Source organism: Peromyscus leucopus, chromosome 6 (assembly GCF_004664715.2).
Source record: "Peromyscus leucopus breed LL Stock chromosome 6, UCI_PerLeu_2.1, whole genome shotgun sequence".
NCBI classification, from domain to species: domain Eukaryota; kingdom Metazoa; phylum Chordata; class Mammalia; order Rodentia; family Cricetidae; genus Peromyscus; species Peromyscus leucopus.
Window position 1 is genome coordinate 13,073,662 of NC_051068.1, and position 19,240 is coordinate 13,092,901.

The 19,240-nt window shown below is 41.9% G+C and overlaps 1 protein-coding gene across 11 annotated transcripts in view; it reads right to left on the reverse strand.

Annotated features, from left to right (window-relative positions):
• Pex5l (peroxisomal biogenesis factor 5 like) overlaps window positions 1-19,240 on the reverse strand; it is a 208,417-nt gene that overhangs the window by 26,868 nt on the left and 162,309 nt on the right. For all 11 annotated transcript variants that reach the window (XM_028872673.2, XM_037206535.1, XM_028872676.2 and 8 more), the window contains one exon: window positions 19,057-19,152. In XM_028872673.2, the coding sequence (XP_028728506.1) occupies window positions 19,057-19,152 (96 nt within the window). The remainder of the gene's footprint in view (window positions 1-19,056; window positions 19,153-19,240) is intronic.

Sequence of the window (19,240 nt, forward strand, 5' to 3'; positions counted from 1 at the left end):
TTAGGGGGATTAAAGCAGACTTAAATGAAGGATTACCTAAATCTTCAAAAAGAGATGTGAGTGTGGGGTATGTGTTTCAGGAGATGTTAGCTAGAAGCTTCTCCTTGGGAACTGGTAAAGATGGTGGTCAGGATGAGATAATCACTCTCCAGTCATGTCTATCTGGGGTTCATGTCTACTTAGGGTTCATGTCTACCTGGGGTTCATGTCTATTTGGGGTTTATGTCTATTTGGGGTTCATGTCTATTTGGAATTGACATGAGGGAAAGAGAGGACGGGCTTAGAAAATTCACAAAAGGAGTCACTGCAATGCTAAAACACACAGAAACAGAACCTGGGAGGGGCAAGGAGGGGCAGTGGAAGCAAGGCAGCATGACTCATGGAAAAGACCCCAACTCAATGGCTGAATTCAACAATACTGAAATGGGTAAAATGCCACACTAAGATTTCAAATGTAAGAGTGATCAGAGGCATCAAGATGGATCTGGAGAAGGAAGCCAGCAGACTTCAGACAAAAAGAAACCCAATATTAATGTTACAAATACGACTACACCTTCCAGGAACCTGGAATGTAATCAAGAGACCAAATAAAAGATCCTGGGGTAGAAGAAGGAGCTGGCACAAAAGATAAAGGCAGAGAGAATTCATTCAACAAAGTCATAGCAGGAAGTTAATTCCAAATCTAGTTAAAGACACCTAAATACTAAAGGCATTTAGAACCCCAAATAGACATGACTGGAGAAGGAGCTCTCATGACACATTACAGTCAAAACACCAGAAATACAGAGCAAAGACATGATATGAAAACCTGTGAGGGAAAGTGCCAACTCACCTATAAGTAGAAAACACATCACAATACCATCTGATCTCTTACCAACAAGTCTAAAAGTCTAGAAAGCCTGGATTGATATATTCTGAGCTGTGAAAGTAAGCAACTGTTCATCAAGAGATCTGTGCCCAGAAATGCTAACATTTTAAAACTGGTGAAGAAATGGGGTCATTTCAAGACAAACTAAAGCAGCTCATGAGCACTAAGTCAGCACTACAGGAGAGACTTAAGGGAGCGCTATACCCAGATGAAGAAGAAAGCCAGCCTCAATCATGGGAGTAAAGAAGAGGACAAATTTCATGAGAGCCATAGCTGAACAAAAGAAAGCCAGCCTCAATCATGGGAGTACAGGAGAGGACAAATTTCATGAGAGCCATAGCTGAACAAAAGAAAGCCAGAAGTGAACCTATTATATCCAACATAGCCATCCAGCAAACCTCTGATGCTAAGGAGCAGAATGTATTCTACAGATTGTCCCACTCAAGGGATATTGATCGCACATTTCTCTCAGTAGCCTAAGGAAGCTTTTCTAAAATAGGTCATACTCTAGGACAAAACAAGTCTCAACAAATATAAAAAAAAATCAAAATAATTTCTTGTATCTCACCAGATCATAGTGAACTAAAAATAGAATTTAGTAATGAGAGAAACTATACACTGTGCCAGAATCTTTAGGATAACCAAGGCAATACTAAGGAACATTCATAGCTATGAGCACTTATATTTAAAAATCAGGCCAATCTTAAATAAATAATCTAAGACAAGAGCAAGCCAAAATCCAGGAGCATTGGCAGTAAGAAGTAATAATGACCAGGGTAGAAATAAATGAAACACAGACAAAAAGAACGAATGAAAGGATAAATGAAACAAAAAGTTGGTTCAGCCGGGCGGTGGTGGCACACGCCTTTAATCCCAGCACTCAGGAGGGGAGGCAGAGCCAGGCGGATCTCTATGAGTTTGAGGCCAGCCTGGTCTACAAAGCGAGTTCCAGAAAAGGCGCAAAGCTACACAGAGAAACCCTGTCTTGAAAAAACAAAAAAACAAAAACAAAAAAGTTGATTCTTTGACAAGATAAACAAGATTGACAAACACCTAGATAAACCAGTCAAAAAAAGAGAAAAGACCAGATTAATAAAACTAGAGATGAAGAGTAATTGTTACAACAGATTCGAATGAAGTTCAGAGGACCATGAAGAAGTAGTTTTGAAAATATATCCGCCCAAACATAGAAGAAGTAAATACATTTCTGGACTATATGAACTACCAAAATTAAATTAAGAAGGTATAAACAACTTAAACAGATCCATAGTAAGCAAGGAATCAAAGCTACAATGAATAATCTACCTGAAAAAAGTCCAGGGTAAGATGGAATCACTGCCGAATTCTACCTAGCCAATAAAGAAGACCTAATATTAATACTTCTCAAACTGTCCTCTGAAATACAAAGATAAGTAACTCTACCAAAGCTATTCTATGAGGCTAGTATTATCTAGATACAGGAAGGACACAATGAAAAGAGAAAATTATAGGCCAGCATTCTTGATGAACACAGGAACCAACCATCCCTTACATATTCTCTTTTTTTCTCAATTTGCTTTGTTCATAACAAACAAAACTAACAAAGGAAGTCCATATGCTCATATCTCATTGCAAGAATGCCAGCAATATGAAAGGTTAAGCCAGTGTCTTCCCTCCAAACCCTACCAGTCCTGTAGAAATATTTGCTAATTAGAATTACCTAGATGAACTACAGACACAGAATTTAAAAGAACAATCATAAACTTCATCAAAAATTTCAAGGAGTTTCAAAAAGACACAAAGAAATAGTTCAATGAAATTAAAAAGAAAGAGCTTAAGGAGAATAAATGCCCAAGTGATACCCAAGAAATACAAGCATAAGGCTAATGGAAATGATGAAGACAATCTAAGATGAGAATGGAATTCAATAAGGAGATAAAAATACTGAAGAGGATCAATTCAAGATGAAGATGGAATTGAAAAACCTAATAGCTCAACTGGAAAACTCAACAGAAAGCCTTATAAGTAGAATGAGTCAGGCAGAAGATAGAAACAGACTATGAGGTCTTGAGAATAAAGTAAAGGCTCTGGACCAAATAAGCAAAGAACAGTAATTTTTTTTAAACAAATACAGAAACGTAACACAAGGAATATGGTTATGAGCAAACCAAACCTTTGAAGTATAGGCATGGCTGAGGGAGAAGAATTCCAAGTCAGTGGCATAGACCAGATATTCAACAACATCATAGAAGAAAACTTCCCCAAACTAAGGAAAGGCACATGCATACAGATACAAGAAACATATAGAACATCAAATATACAAGGCCAGAAAAGAAAATCCCCATGGCACATCACAGTTCAAATACTAAGTATACATGAAAAGGAAAGTATATTGAAAGTGCAAGAAAGAAAACACATGTCACATGTAAAGGAGAGCCCATCAGAATAACAGCTGATTTCTCAATGAAAACTTTGAAAGCCAGAAGAGCCTGGAGCAATGCATCCCAAATCTTAAAATTATGATGGCCAACCTAGACTGATATACTCAGAAAAACTGTCCGCCGTATTTGAAAGAGAAAGAAAAACTCTTCACAACATAAACAGCCTAAAACATTATATCACAGAAATCAAACCTAAAGAAAATACAGGAAGCATTATTTCAGGCTGATGAGAGAAATATGCATAGCAGATAGGCTGTGGAAAGAATTACAGAGCCAATTTCTCAATTAATTTCTTACAAACTGTATTCAAGAGTACCTTAAGAATATCACATATCATGGCCAACCAAGTTGTTTTATTCCAGAAATGCAATGTTGGCTCAGGAAAGGTATTGCAGCACATAAATAAGGATCATGAACACATAACAGAGATCACAGGATCATCTCAATAGATTCAGAAAAGGTCTTCAGCAAAGTTCAACATCCATTCCTGATAAAACTCTGAAGAAACCAGAAAAAGAAGGAACATATGTCACCATAATAAGGTTGTATGGACATATGGACAAATGGACGTATGGACAAAAAAATCCTTAGCCAATTATACTAAATATGGAAAAGCAAAATCATATCTTTTAAAATCAGGAATGAGAAATGTGCCCACTCTCACCTCATCTATCCACTACAGTGCTTGGAGTCTTAGCTAGAGCAATAAGACAAGAGAAATAAATAAAAGAGATACAAGTAGGAAAGGAAGAAGTCCAAGTATTTTCTTTAGGGTTGGTTTGTGGAATGTAGTTTTTTAGGATGTGAATGTGCCCATGTGTTACAGTTCCCATATGGAGGTCAGAGGACAACCTGTGATGGACAGTTCTTTTTTCTTGTCACATGGGTCCTGGGGTTTGAACTCAGGTTGTTAAGCTTAGCAGTAAGTACCATCTTAAGTACATCTTACCAGCTCCTGTAGTTATTTTATGTAGTTACATTATTAAAATGCTACTAACTCCCTGAAAATATATTGCTCATCTATTTATGGGTTTTATTTTATCTTGACTTGTAATAAACTTCATTATAAAAACATCTCACACCAAAATTAGCCAGACACAAAGTCTGTACAACCCAATGAACTTCTACACACTTAGACAGGCATTTGGAATGCAAGTTGTGGAGCTTCACATTAAATTTTACATTTTCAATGTTGAATATGTTTTATGCACTTATCTACCACCAACCCCCCAAAAAACCATGACAGAGCTAAAATTAGAGAACTATTTTGCTTTATATATAAACTCAAGCCCATTGCCTGAATTCAGTCCTTCCTTATTCCCTTATACTTAGCCTTTCTTCTCTTTTTTGCATGCAATACTGTACCCACGTGACAGTTGTTTATATATGCATATTATTTGCTAGATTCTGCCTATGAAAGAGAACTCGCAGTTTTTTTTTTCTTTCTGGGGTTGTGTGATCTCATCTAGCATTATATAATTAAATGTCAATAGTGCCAGGGAGATGAATGGCATGCAGTATGATTCAAGTCATATTAGAAATGTCCCTTGGAAGTCATTGTGGTTTAGTGAGTTTATGGAAAAAGCTCTTGATCTGTGAAAGAACTCCAAGTGCCAACTGTGACAGGGTCCCTGGATAGCAGTGCTACAGAGCAGACCTCATTTTAACAATAGGTCACAAACACTACTATGTGCAGCAGCAACTCTCAGAGCTGCTGTCTACCCACTGTTATTGTCACACATAAGTTGGGGCTGGGTCACCACAGTCCTGGACAGGACGGACAAGTGCTTCTATTTTTGTCTGTACACTAATGGGCATCGTGGACATCAGAATGGTGCACACTGGCTATAAACATACAAAGAACAAATGTGTCCTGGGAGCTAGTGTTGAGAGATAAAGACACTTATTTAGTAAAAATAAAACCGTTCTGGCTCAGGTCATACATTTGTAATGATTCTTGGTAGAACTGTAAAGAGCATCAAACTAAAATGTTCAGAATGAGAATTTGTGAATGGCATACTTTTTTTTTTTTTTTTTTAGTTTTAGGTGAACCTTGAACATCTATATAGAATTCATCTTGTGACTTGTTCCTCATGATTATTTTTGCTGAAATCTGTTAGCTTGGATGCATATATCAAGAAAAGAGAAAACTCACTGAAGAACGACAGGGGAAATGGAACTCTGAAGCACCGCAGACAATATGCACTGCAGACTTCTGTGAGGAAGTCCCAGGACAGAGATCTAGAAGAACTTTGCAAGAAAGCAGAAGACACACTTTGGGCAGTGCAGCTGTTGGACACCTGCATGTCCTGTTTATCCCCAAGAGACTTGTTAGGGGAAGATTTGCTATGAGAAGTCAGAGGAATGAAAACTGACAGGAGCTGGTCATGGAAGGCCATGCCATGAATTCAACAAAAATAATCACGGCTAGTACTCTCTTTTTCCTCATGGCTTCAGCAGGAATTCAGGACAGAAAGAAATCTGTTCTGATTGAAATGATTGCAAGACAAAGAGGTATGTCACCAGGCTGGTTTTGGAGTGATTTTTCTTTGAGAGCTAATACGTAAGGTTGGACTTAATCACAGACTCATGGACCATCATGATGGGAGTCAGCCTGAGAAGTGGTTGAACACAGAGATTTCCAGATTTCTTTCTAGAGTAGTCGCTCAAAGAAGTTTTCAGAATTTCAGATCTGAGTTGAATAGGGCCAATTAAATCACCAACTTGGTGGTAGATCTAGGGATCAGATACATGGTGCTTAATTGTGTCTACTTGATATGGGTTTGTGAGGATATTTCCAAGAAGGATTAAAAAGCAGTGGGGAGACCCTTCCTCAGGGCAGGCTGTACCTCCTGGTGGCAGTCCATCCATGAAGCCAGGAGCAGTGAAGGACCAGTGCCTTCTGAACCTTATCTAATGCACAGGGCTGTTTTAATAGGTAAACAATCCTATAAACCTGGAGTAATCGAAATAGCACAGTTTAATGCAAATATAGACATACAGACCAAAGGAGCAGAACAGAGAGCCTAGGTGATGGTTGACAAAGATGCTGAGAGTACGTACTGTGAAAGGGGTCTACTGTGAAAGGGGTCTTCCCAAAAAACAGTGTCCTACAACTGGAAAGCTGGGTGTCCTACAAGGGAGAGTCAAGTGAGGTCCCAGTGTTTTAATAATTATGGAAAGCAACTTCACTACTAAAGAGTTAAATGAGACAACTGAAAATGGGAAAATGCTCAAAGAAACATGAGAATATTTCAGACACTGTAATGAGTTAGGATTCTATTTGAGCAGTGGAGTCAACAATCAACAGAGTAAAAAGGCAATCTACAAGAAAAAAGGAAATATTTGCAAAGAATATACTTGATAAGAAATGAGATCTAGAACATACAAGGAACTGTTAAAAACCCAACAGCAAGCAAACAAAAAACCAATAAACCCTCAAATAACTTAATTAAAATTCACAATATACTGAAATGAGATGGCAAGACCTTATTGCTGAAGACACCATACATTTTGGTTGTAGGACATGAAAAAACCAAACTGGAACTGATCTGGAAGCTTCCACCCTGTTGGCTAGCTTTTCTAGTGATGGAGGGTTATATGCAGGACACTGGAAGAGAATTGCTATACTCTTAGTCATCTGTGGTCCCCTGTGTGTTATACGTTTGGCCTCCCAGCAAGGTGTGTCCACAGGTGCAATAGTGGTGTTACTGTTATGGAGGTAACCAAACATTTTCTGATTGGAGTTGATGTCCACTCCACTGGAGCTAACACACCTGGACAAAGGTTGGTAGTTAGGAAGGTTATGAACCCCAGTGAGGAAGCTACTGCTGTTGTGTTGCTGAATGCACGTGGCATGCCTGTCATCTGCCTTCTGAATATTTGAGTTTATGCCATTGGTTAGTGAGGCAGTCAGCTTTGGTCAGATAAGCTTCTTTTTGTGGAAGTGGATGGTGATGGCTATCACAGAGGCTCATAACTCATCAAAATGCTCTGATGAGTGACTGCTGAGTGTCTGTCCCAATAGGACACCTGTATCACCTACTCCACAGCACAAGGACATGGCAGAAGAAGGCCTGGAAATAACGTAGGAGCCACAGGAAGGGAGGGGTGTTGTGGAATGCTGTCTTTCAGGACTGTCACAGCTGTTCTACTCCTGAACTATTAGCCTGTCCACCTTCTGTCATGGAGGGGTGAGACTCATGAGGCCCCACCTTTCCCTGATGATGTATAGGCAAAGTCAATGGATGGTGGTGGAGGGCATTTTCTTCAGTGTGGTAGCCCTGGGTAGCTTGCTCATACTTCTGTAAATAGCCCCTCACTCATGATACTGTAAGAACCAAATGAGTCACAAAAATACATGAAAGTGGAAGAGGGTCTTGTTGGAAGGAAGAAAGGCATCAGCAGAAGTATGAGGAGAGAGGGTCATGGAGTAAGTAAGAGAAATACACTATGCACATGTGTGCAAAGATCATAGTAAAACATTATTACATAGTAATAAAAAACAATAATAGGCAATATATCTGAACAGGGACTTCTCGAAAGAAGAGAGGCAAATCTTGGCCAACAAGTACATGAAAATATGCTTAGTGTGACTAACTGAAATCAAAATGATATAACACCTCACAGCAGTAAGAATGGTTGTTGCCCATAAGACCACTGACAACAAGCACTAGTCAGAAGGCAGGAAAGGGAACCAGTGCACCGTGCTTATGGGACTGTAAATGAGGACAGCCATTGTGGAGGCAGTATGCAGGTTCCTCCAAACATTCAAAATGGAATTGTAGGACTCAGAAATCCCACTCCTGAGCATATACACAAAGAAACAAAGTCAGCACATGGAGAAGACATCTGTACCCCATTTCACTCAGAATAACAGGAAACAGAAATCACTGACTGTTCATTAACTGATGAACTGCTAAAGAAATGTGGTTCTATGTGTGCAATGGAATAGTATTCGGCTACAAAAGGGATTACAAATCCTATTATTTGTGACAACATGGATTGAACTAAAGGACATTCTGTTAAGGAGAGGAAGTCAGAGACAGGACAAATAACACCTGGTCTTACTCATAAACAGAACATGAAAGAGCTGATCCCCATAGAAGCTCAGAGTGAATGGTGGTTACCAGAGGCAGTCAACAGTAGGAGGAGAGGGAGGGGAGGAGAAAAGCTGGCCCATGAGTTCAGTGTTACTGTTAGATGGGAGCAAAGAGCTCGGATGCCCTATCACACAGTAGTGTGATTATATGCCAGAGATTCACTGTACATTTCAAAAAGCCAGGAGAAGCCTGTCACATAAGCAAATGCATCTAACTTGTCAATAGTACACACTCATAATGAATTGTAATATATCATCTCATACATCTATTAATTTTTATTTCATGTGTATGGTTGTTTTGCCTGTATGTGTACATGTGTGCAACATACATGCTTGATGTGCATGGAGGCTGGAAGTGGGCATCAAGTTCCCTGGAACTGGAGTTAAAGATGGTTTTAAGCTGCCATGTGGGTGCTGGGAACTGAACTCCGATCTTCTGGAAGAGCAGCAAGTGCCCTTAACCACTGAGCCATCTCTATAGCCCTAGTTAAAATGAATTTAATGTAAAAAAGAATCAAACAATGTACTTAGTTATCATCAATACACTGTTTGTTTCTCTTTTGAAAGAGTTGCAGGTAGCCCAGGCTAGTCTCAAACTCATTATGAAGCTGAGGCTGGCCTTGAACTCCTTGATTCTTTTGCTTCTACCTCCTAAGTACTGGGGTTACACCATGGCTGTAATTATTATTGCATTCTTTATAGATAATTAAAAAACTATTAAAATAGCCAATGAAAACTAATACTCATTTTTAATGTCCAGAAATCAAGTTATGGATTAATTTTAGTTTTTGTAAAAGTTAGGATTGGTCCTTGTGGGGCTCAGCAGGCTTCCTGGAAGTAGAAAGCTGGATGTGCACCGAGAGTTCAGATCCTGGGCCACAGCTCTACTTTTGCTTTGCCCTTGCTGGATGGCCACACAGCATGTGGCCCACCTCCTCTGACAGTCACATTTATCCTGAGCCCTGTGGATTTAGGATGGTTTACATGCCCTTTTGCTGAGCAATGAGGTGGAGCCTGGTGGGAAAGGCCAGCTTATGGAGTGTGACAAAGAACAAAACATTCCCATGAAGGATGGTTTCTTTGGCTAGAGGGCGTTAGAAGGAGGAGCAGCCTCTTCCAAGATGCCCTGGGTTCTGGCCTGAGTCACCCAGGGACTCGGGAACCTGGGACCCTCTGTGCTGTCGTCATGTCACATCCTCCAGATAGAGCCAACTTCTGCTACTCAAAAGAAATAACTGGTCGGTCTGAGCCATTGCATTTTGGGTGAATCTTGATGAACTACTCATGTTACTAGAATAATTGCACTTAATAAGTCACAGTTTCATTTCCCCAAACTCCAGTCACTTGGTCCCAACTACAAATTTGTCATGTTTATATATGACTGTATATGCTTAATCCACTTTGTACCTAATGCAGGTCTTTTGCTTACATGGGCAGAATTTACTCTAGCCTTGCCTGATGATATCTGTGTAGTTTCCAGTTGAAAGCTGTGGGTGTATTTTGTAGGATATATTTAAATAGATGCACAGTTATTAAAATAAAATGTTAATTCATTTTCCTCTTAATTGGATAAAGCAAGTTAATTCTAAACCTAATTTAATTTAGTGACGAGAAAGCTGAGGCCCCATGTGGTTCAGATGAAATCACAACCAACACCATGTCCTGTTGGAGGCTTTCCCATGTACATTATTGTGCTCTTTGCTTTTCTTCACATTAAGTTTAACATGTGATTCCCAGGTACAGAGCTGGCCACAAATGGTTTAAACTATTTCTCTCCCCCTTTCTGTGTGTGTGTGTGTGTGTATTCATGTTTGTATGTGTGTGGGCATACAAATGTGTGTGTGCATTCATGTTTGCATGTGTGTGGGCACACATGGTGTGTGTGCATGTGGAGGTTTGAGGTTATGCTGAGAATTATCCTCTAATTGTTCCTTCACCCTTTTCTAGGAAGCAGGGTCTATTAATCAAACTCAGAGCTTGCTAGCCAGCCTGCCCTGAGGATTGCGGGACTGCCTTCTGAGGCTGGAATTGCAGGCAAGCTGTAACCCCAGCATTATTTTGGGGTGGGTGGGGGAGGGGTTTCTGGGGATCTGAACTCCAATCCTCATGCTAGTGCTGAGTCATCACTCCAGCCTGTTTCTAAGCTCTCTGGTGATTGGAGACGGTCTGGAAGGAAGGAACAAAAGTTAATTTCTTGTTAGTTCCTTCCGAGGGCCTCAGACACGTCTGCCTTCCCATGGTCATCTTGCTGTATGTGCATTTGTTTAGTAAATATTTGCAGATGAGCTCATGTCTGGAAGGCAGAGTCTAAGACACAGATTTTAAGTTTAGGGAATTTTCCAGACTGTTTTTTGGTCTGTGGTGAGTCTAGTAGATCACCTGAGGTTTGGTTAGGATGGTGCAAGCTAAAGACTTTGTTAAGATGGAGTTTTACAGAGCACAGCAGGGGCACTGGGAGAATGTGGGACTGTGGGATGTGCCCATTTCTCCGACGCTGAAGGGCTAGAGCAAGGCCAGACTATCTCTCATCCTTTTAGGTGAACGCTTACCTATGAATTCAGCAATACTTTCATGTGTCCATCCAAATCACAAGCCCCTCCTTTTCATACTCCTTCGCTTTTAGAAATTAAAACTTTGTATGAGACAGAAGGAAATTTTTCAGCGTGTGAGCCAAGGAATTTTAGCCATCTCCCTATGACTTCACACCTCACCTTTATGTGACCTAACGTGGGCAGCATGTCACACTCACATGATGAGCTAAGTCTTAAGAAACCTGTCTCTTAGACAGTTAAGCCCCAGGTTCTCAAAGAGTTAACTTCCCAGAGGATGTCTTCATAGATCTTCAGAAGGTCTTTCCTGGATATTGACTCTAAGTCTGAAGGATTTAAGGAGTGTTTAATCCACTAATCCCTTCCAGTCGCTTCAAAGAGGAGATGCCCTCAGAGGAAGCTAGAGGAAACCTGAGCGGGCACTGGAGGCAGTCTCCTTGGGAGGAGGGCATCTGAGTCAGCACATCCTCACACAATCCTATACTAAGAAAAGCCATTTGGGAACACTCTCCAGTTCTGTTCAATCATCTCCTGTTTCAGAGGCCCCGTAGTACATACAAAGCAAGTAGTTTCCAGTAAAAATAAAATTCCAGGACAGCATTTTTATGCTTATGTCACTGAGGCAGGGTTTAGCTACTTTGTTGTTTTGAATATGGCCTCTCCGAATCAAATCTAAAGAGAGAAAGGTCACATTCTTGGTGCTCATTCTCTCTCTCTCTCTCTCTCTCTCTCTCTCTCTCTCTCTCTCTCTCTGAATGTTCACATGTGTGCAGGTGTGTGTGTGTGTGTGTGTGTGTGTGTGTGTGTGTGTGTGTGTGCACGTGCATATGTGTGTCTAAGTTAGAGAACAGCCTTAGATGTCATTCCTCAGGCACCATTTAACTATTTTATTTCTCTGTTGTTTAAGACGGGGTCTCTCATTGGCCTGTAGCATTCTAGGTAAGTTAGCTGGCTGGCCAGTGAATCTGGACTCGCACCCTGTTTCCATCCCCCTCCCCCAGCACGGGGATTAAAATTCTGTGTCTCTGCATCTGGATTAGAACTCAGTTCTTTATGTTTGCAAGGAAAGTATATTACTGATTGCACCATCCCAGCACTCAGCCTTCTTTAGAAATGATGCCACTCATAGTGGACCTAATGAACAGCCATTGCAGCTCTGGCCAGGAAGTCCAAGACTGACATGACAGCTCCTTTGGGCTCTTGTATCAGGGTGCTGATGCCATTAATGAGTGCCATGTCATTCTGCCCTCCCTCCCTCCCAAAGCCCCTCTCCCTGATACCATCCTATGGAGGAATTAGGTTTGAACATACACATTTAGGTGTTGGCGGCACAAACATTCACCCTAGGGTAGCCACCAAGAGACTGCCAGTTAGTATTAACTCTTTCACTACCTGTGTTTTTAATAGTTCTGTATATGCTACTTTGTCCAATTCTGTATAGGCTACTGACTGGAGCATTAACCTCAAACTTGAAGTTATCCTGAGGACATGTCCTTTGTGACAGACAAAACTATAGCAGAAAAAATGGGTGCCTGATCCAGATCCAGATGGGGGGACAAATGCCAGGTTGCCACACAAAGTTCTGTTACTCACTGTCTTGGGAATCAACCAGGCCAAGTAGAAAACAGGTTACAAGCGAGGAGATAGTTTGAAAATTCCCAGTCGAGAATGGAAGAACACATCACTTCTGTGCTACATGTGGCCTTCCAGTCTTGCAGTACTGAAATGTGTTGGTGATGGACAAGGGGGAGAGAGAAATCAATCAGGCCATGCTGGGAACTGCAGGAAGCAGAGTGATGTCATCGATAGCTGCTGTTTCTTACATCATCCCAGTGGCTGGCAATTTCAAACAAGCCTTTACCATAGCATGCCATTTCTGAAGGGCAGGAATTTGGAAGTAGCTACCTGGAAGGTTCTGCTCAGGATCTCTCATGAATTTGGGATTAAGATGTTGGCTGAGGCCACAATCATTCAAGGCTCCAAGGATCTGGAGAACCTACATACAAGGGACTGAGGCAGGAGCCTCAGTCCCTGGCCAGCTGTTGGTAGAGAGCTGTTGCGTCTCACTATTTGGGCTAATGTAGTGAAATGGTGGTTGGGTTTCCCACAGATCGTGTTATTTGAGAGTAAGTACGGAGGAGGTCATGGTGCATTCTATGATGTGAGCTTCAAGTTCAGTCCACAGTTTCTACCTTTTTAGAAGTGAGTCACTAAGTCTGCCCACACTAAGGAGGAACTAAATGCCACATTTAAAGAAGTCACAGACATTTTAAACAGCCATAAGCATCTAAGAGATGTTCAGATAGAACAGGTTTATGGGACTGGAGGACCTTAGGGGTCTAGAATGTCATTGTGGTAGAATGTGTTGTTCTGAACTCATTAGCCAGATGGGGTTTAGACTTCACTGGCTATCCCAGCCTCTGATGGCACCCTTTCCCTTGCTTGTACTTTGGTTTCCCTCACTCACATATTTTATTATTTCTTTTCAAAATCTGCTCAGAAGAGTATCTCCTGAGGGTAAAATGGATCTGCGACAACATGCTTAAAACGTGTAAGATACATACAGCAATAATATTTTAGCTCAGTGGAACATGGCCAAATACCAGGGGCAAAACTTTCTGTGACTTAGGGTTTGGAGTCTGTCATAAGCTATCTAGACAAGAGGTGCCCAGGAGAGGGGCACACTGTGGATTTGTTCACTTGTTTATCAGGAAAGCATCTGTGGGCCTGTTTCTTCCTAGATTCTGACCAGCACCAAGAGCAGGGAGTGAGGTGTGGTCTGGTCAAGGCTGGTGTGGGGATGGCTGTGTGAATCACTAGGACATAAAATAAGCCGCCCTGGACTAGCTCTAACCCATAGAGAACTTTGGCTCTTCACCCTGTTCCTCCCTAAGGGTAGGGATGGTCCTGCTCAATTTCCTGGTGCTTTTGCCCACATCTAAACATGTTTGATGAATTTGTTTCTACTCTAATTGATTCTCAAAGTGGAAGAGGCACCTTAACCAGCTAAGCACAACACCAGATGTTGCCCTGCTCGCTCCCGGCCTGCCGATGGTGATGAAGGAGGTATTTTCGGTTCATGGCTGAGGGGTGCTGACTGCCAGGTGACCTTCTCTCTCCTCCACAGTTGCAGAATGGCTCTCTCCAGGGACCTCTGCTCCTAGGAGGCCGCTTCAGGCCTTCCAGAGCCCCTGGGGCACCTTCTCTGCACCTCTTCCCTGTGCCTCTCTGCATCCATCCTAGGTACCCACTGCAGCTGACAGCAGTGGTGAGGGTGGCTGTGAGAAATCCAGAAGGAAGCGTAGAGGAAGGGCCTCCTCCTTTCACAAGGGGAAGATGCATATTTTTTTACGCCTAAAAGAAAAACACCAGCTCTTTGTTTGAAAATCATGATACTTTAGATAGAAGTGAATTTGCATTTTTCTTTTTTCTTCAGTGGAAAGATGGGAGATGGAGGGAAAACGTCTCCCCATAAGAAACATCGCCAGAAGGAGTAGTTCAAGGTGACCTCAAACAGTGCCAGCCTTTGAATTACTAACAGGCTGGTAGGTCGTTTATAGATGCAATAAATGTGCATCTGCTCTTCAGTGTACTTTTTCTTCTTCTTCTTCTAGCGCTAGGGCATTTTATCTTAAAAATGAGCGAAATCACAGGTTTAGGTCTTAATACAAGGAAAAGTGAGTTTATCCAGTGTGAGTATAAACTATGCCTGTGCTACATCATGGAGTGATTGGTTGGCACTTCCTGTGTTATTGAGGTGGAGACGACCACAGGGGACAGTTCATCATAGTCCTTAAGTGGCCGTGAGTCATGTAAGAACGGCATCAAAATGAAGCTGCTCTTACAGTGGAAGGTTATACGACACTTTATATACAACAGGAAACAGATAGAAGGAAGGATTACCCATGTGGTGATCAACACAGACATCCCTTCACTCAGCATATGCTAAGGACCAAGAATTGTTCCAGAAGATATTGGGGAACTGTGCTCTAGTTTGCTTTCTGTTGCTGTGATGAACAGAATGACTAGAACAACTTAGGAAGAGAAGTGTTTACTTCATCTTATGTTTCTAAGTTGCCAGTCCATCACTGAGGGAAGTCAGGGCAGGAACTCCAGGCAGGAGCTTGAAGCAGAAACCAAGGAGGAGTGCTGGTTGCTGGTCTGCTCCTTGTCTCATGCTCAGCTAGCTTTCTTATACTACACAGACTCACCTGCCTAGGGATAGGACTGCTCATAGTGGGCTAGGCCCTCTCATATCAACCACCAATCAAGACAATCTCTTATAGACATGGCCATAGGCCAATCTGATCTGGACAAGTCTTCGGTTGAGGTTCCCTGTTCCCAGATGATTAGGATGTATTCAGTTGACAATGAAAACTATCACAAGTATGGACACAAGTCAATGAAGAAGCACCAGGCAAATTTATATTTCACATAGAAAATACAAGAGAAAGCATCATCTCTCATGGAAGCCACACTTTACATAAAAAGATATGTAACAGCCAAAAATGTGTAGGACAGATCCAATGATAAATGCAAAGCAGGAATATCCCTGGCAATGTAACAGTTAATGGGATTTACATGGGCTTTTTAGGGGACTGCCACTTCAGCTACAGTGTGAGTAACATGAAGGACCCCACTTCATGAGGACCTGGGAGAGGAATGCACCCACAGAAAATAGCAAGTAGAGACATGGATAATAAACTTGGTGTGTTAGAGCTCAGGTTAGGGGTGGGACTGAAGGGCAGAAGACAGACAGGAAGCAGGAGGTGAAGAACCAGGTGGAGAGGGACCAGGTGGAGAGGAACCAGGTGGAGAGGGGACCAGATTGAGTGATACTAGGTGGAGAGGGACCAGGTGGAGAGGGACCAGGTGGAGAGGGACCAGGTGGAGAAGGACCAGGTGGAGAGGAACCAGGTTAAAAGGCATTGGATTTATTTTTTATATTATGTGTATGCATGTGTGTCTGTGTAGGAGCTATGTTTAGGCAAGTGCAGGTGCTCGTGGAGGCCAGAAGAGGGCATGAGATCCCCTGGAGCTGGAGTTATAGGCAGTTGTGAGCTATCTAATGTGGGTGCTGGAAACTGAACTTCAGTCCTCTACAAGTGCAGTACATGCTCTTAACCACTGAGATACATATTCTGGTCCCCTTCATCTGGATGTTACTCGTATTTAGAACTGCCTTTCAAGAAACAACCAGCAGCACCAGTTTTCCTTTTATTTATTTTTTTTTACCTTTTATTTTTGACAATTTCATACCTATGTATAATGGGCTGTGATCATATTCACATCTCCCATTATCCTCTCTAACCTCTCCCAGTCTGGCAGACCTCATTCACAATTGGTCTTTTCCCTTGAGACCGGGTCTTATACAGTCTCCTATGCTATGTAGTTGAGGAGGATCTTGAGTTCCAGTTTCTCCAGCATGTGAGTGTTGAAATTATGGGTGTGTACTAGCACATTTGGTTAATGCAGTACTGGAAATAGAACCCAAGGTCTCCTGAATCTAAGGCAGGCATTCTACCAACTGATACCCTCAATTTCCTTTAAGAATCTTATGTTCTGGAGCCAGTGAGATGATTCAGTGGGTAAAGGAACCTGCCACCAAACCTGATGACCTAGTTCAATCCCAGGTCCCACATGGTGGAAGGAGAGAAACATATTACTCCGTCAAGCTGTCCTCTAACCTCCACATATGCATGTGCATGCACACACACTAAATAAAAATGTAATTAAGAATCTTACATCTCACTGTAAGACTCCCTCCAGTTAGCAATGTCACAGGCTAGAGAAAAATGCAGATAAGACAATAGAATAAAATGATTTACCCCCAAGTGCAGCCATCCAAGAATAAACACTGTGAACATTTGGGCACACAGGCTCTGCTGCAATTTGGGCATTTTTTCCAAGATTCATATGCTGAACTCACTCCCAAGGTGACTGTTTGGGGAGCTGGGGAGTCTAGGAAGGGATGAGGTTGTGTCTTCTGCCATGAATATAGATAATACTCTGAGAAACAGTGACGTGTGGAGTCCAAAAGCCCGCAGATGTGTGAGGTTTTATAGGCCCAATTTAACATTAGCTTAGTGTAAATACCTCCCTCCCCCATTTTTTCTCCACAACTATTTATCCCTCTGGTACTACCATCTCTTTTCAGTCCTTAAGGAAGGTTCTCAGCACCAGGCTGAAGAAAGTCACTCACTTTTCTGATTAGCTGGGAATCCTGTCCCTACCACTCCTTTTATTTTAAGGCATGAATTTTTTGGGTTTTGGGATAGGAGAAGCCCAAGCCCTCATCTCACAGATGAAACTCCAGCAGAAGGTCCTCTGCTCCCTGTGATCGTCTTGCAGTTGTTTAAGGCTGGGTCCTTTGTCTTTAGCCCTTAGTTCAGCAGCCAGTACTGTAGGCAGCCAGGAATGCATGTTAAATGAATCTACTAAAGTAACCTACAGACTCCAGGGAGCTGTGATACAGAGCCACAGAGGTTGGGCACTGAGGTATAGACTGGTTACCGACATGATGTTGTCCTGTAGCTGCAAGGGATGCATTGGAATAACAACCAAGAGACAGGGAAGGCAAAAGACAGTTTGGTGAAGTGAGGTGAGTATTGTTTAGAGGTGGATGGAAGTGAGGAAAGTCGACACCAGGCAACACAGAAATTTTCTGTCATGTCATTTTCATTATAAGAAAGAGCCTGTGGATAATTAGTAGCTTTCAAGATGGAAATGCGTTTTCTTGAAAAGAGGGAGGTTGCCCCTATTTGTATTTGTCCAGGTAGAAACAGGAGTAATTTGTCAAGAGTTAAAAAAAAATTATTTTCCTAGTAGGATAGAGGGGTTTTTAGATTATGACCCAAACTCAGATTCAATTCAATGAATATGTACTTAAGTACATTTTCCTTGTCAATCAATTCCACTGTGGAGTCTTTCGGGTTTAAATTCATTATCTTTCTCATTACAAATGAGACCAAATGCTAATGTCTTTCTTGACCCAAGATTCTTTGTGTCTCAATAGCAGTCTGAGAGCTACTGCTGTGTACCACACACAGTAGGGGCTCAATAGATATATTTAAATTAGCTCTTAAAACTGAAAAACTTACATTAAGATAATTTAAGCTACAGGCTCCATGCATTTGAGCAACCTGATTGAACACAGCTGGTCTTGACTAACTACATCAGTGGCTCCTGCTCAGAACACTAAAATATTCATTAGCTTTTTTTTTTTTTAAATTAGAGAAGTTTAAAATTAAAGAGGGAATTTTAACAATTTTGGCGTGGGGAGATAAAAGTATGCTCTTACTGGGTTTCTGAATGCTATGAATCACGGCTGAGATGATTTCCCAGAACAGAACCTGGTAACATTAAATTGCAAATAGGCTTTTCCCGCACCCTGAGTATAGAGTTCCTGGAAGACCACCCTTAATATAATCATTTCATCTGAACTCTAGGGGTGAGAAGGCTGCATAAGTGAGGCATATTCCAAGAGTGCCTGCAGTTTCAAGATTGAAATCATCAGTGGCAACAGAGGTATTAACAGGATCATGCTCGAGTCTAGGAACAAAGCTCCATGCTCAAAGAGCAGCTATGGAGGCTGCGATCAGCGCCCAACATCTGCGAGCCACCCTGCCTGCTCTGCCAGGAGGGAACCGGGTAAAAGAACCTGCAAGAACTGCTTTTTGTCTGTTTCTTCTATCCTTTGGCCTTCCTCCTCTCTCCCCTCTCTCTCCATTAGAAGACGAAACAGTGAGAAATTAGTGTTTAAAGTATTTTTTTCCACTCACTAACAGTGCTTGGACACCTAGTACTAAGGATTAATGGTGCTGGTTGAGATGGGTTTCCACTGGACAAATCCATGGAACCCAGGCTAGCCTCGCTAGTGCTTTCTGATCCAGGCTCCAGACTTGCATCGTCAACTGATCACAGAACCAGTAGAAGCACAGACACTTCCTGTCATCCTGGTGGGGAATCAAAGGTTCTCTGGCACACTCTCATCCCAACAACTATCCTCCTGCTTTTCTCATGCCCACAGTTCCATTTCCTCTGCATCTCTCTGTAGTTTGAGATTTTTGAATGCCACCCTCAGAAACTTGGAGTGCAGAGTTCTTGTTTAAGAGTTACCTCTACCGCTGCTTTTGCTCTTTCAAACTCCTCTTCTAAGGAATGGTTCCTGGAGAGCAGAGCGCTCCCCCAGCGATGTTCTTTGGTGAGCCGAGCCTGAAATAAACCAAAACAGGTGATGTATTACTGACATCATGGGGCACAAAAGCAGAAGCAGTTTTCTTTTTCTTCCCTTGCTCCCTAG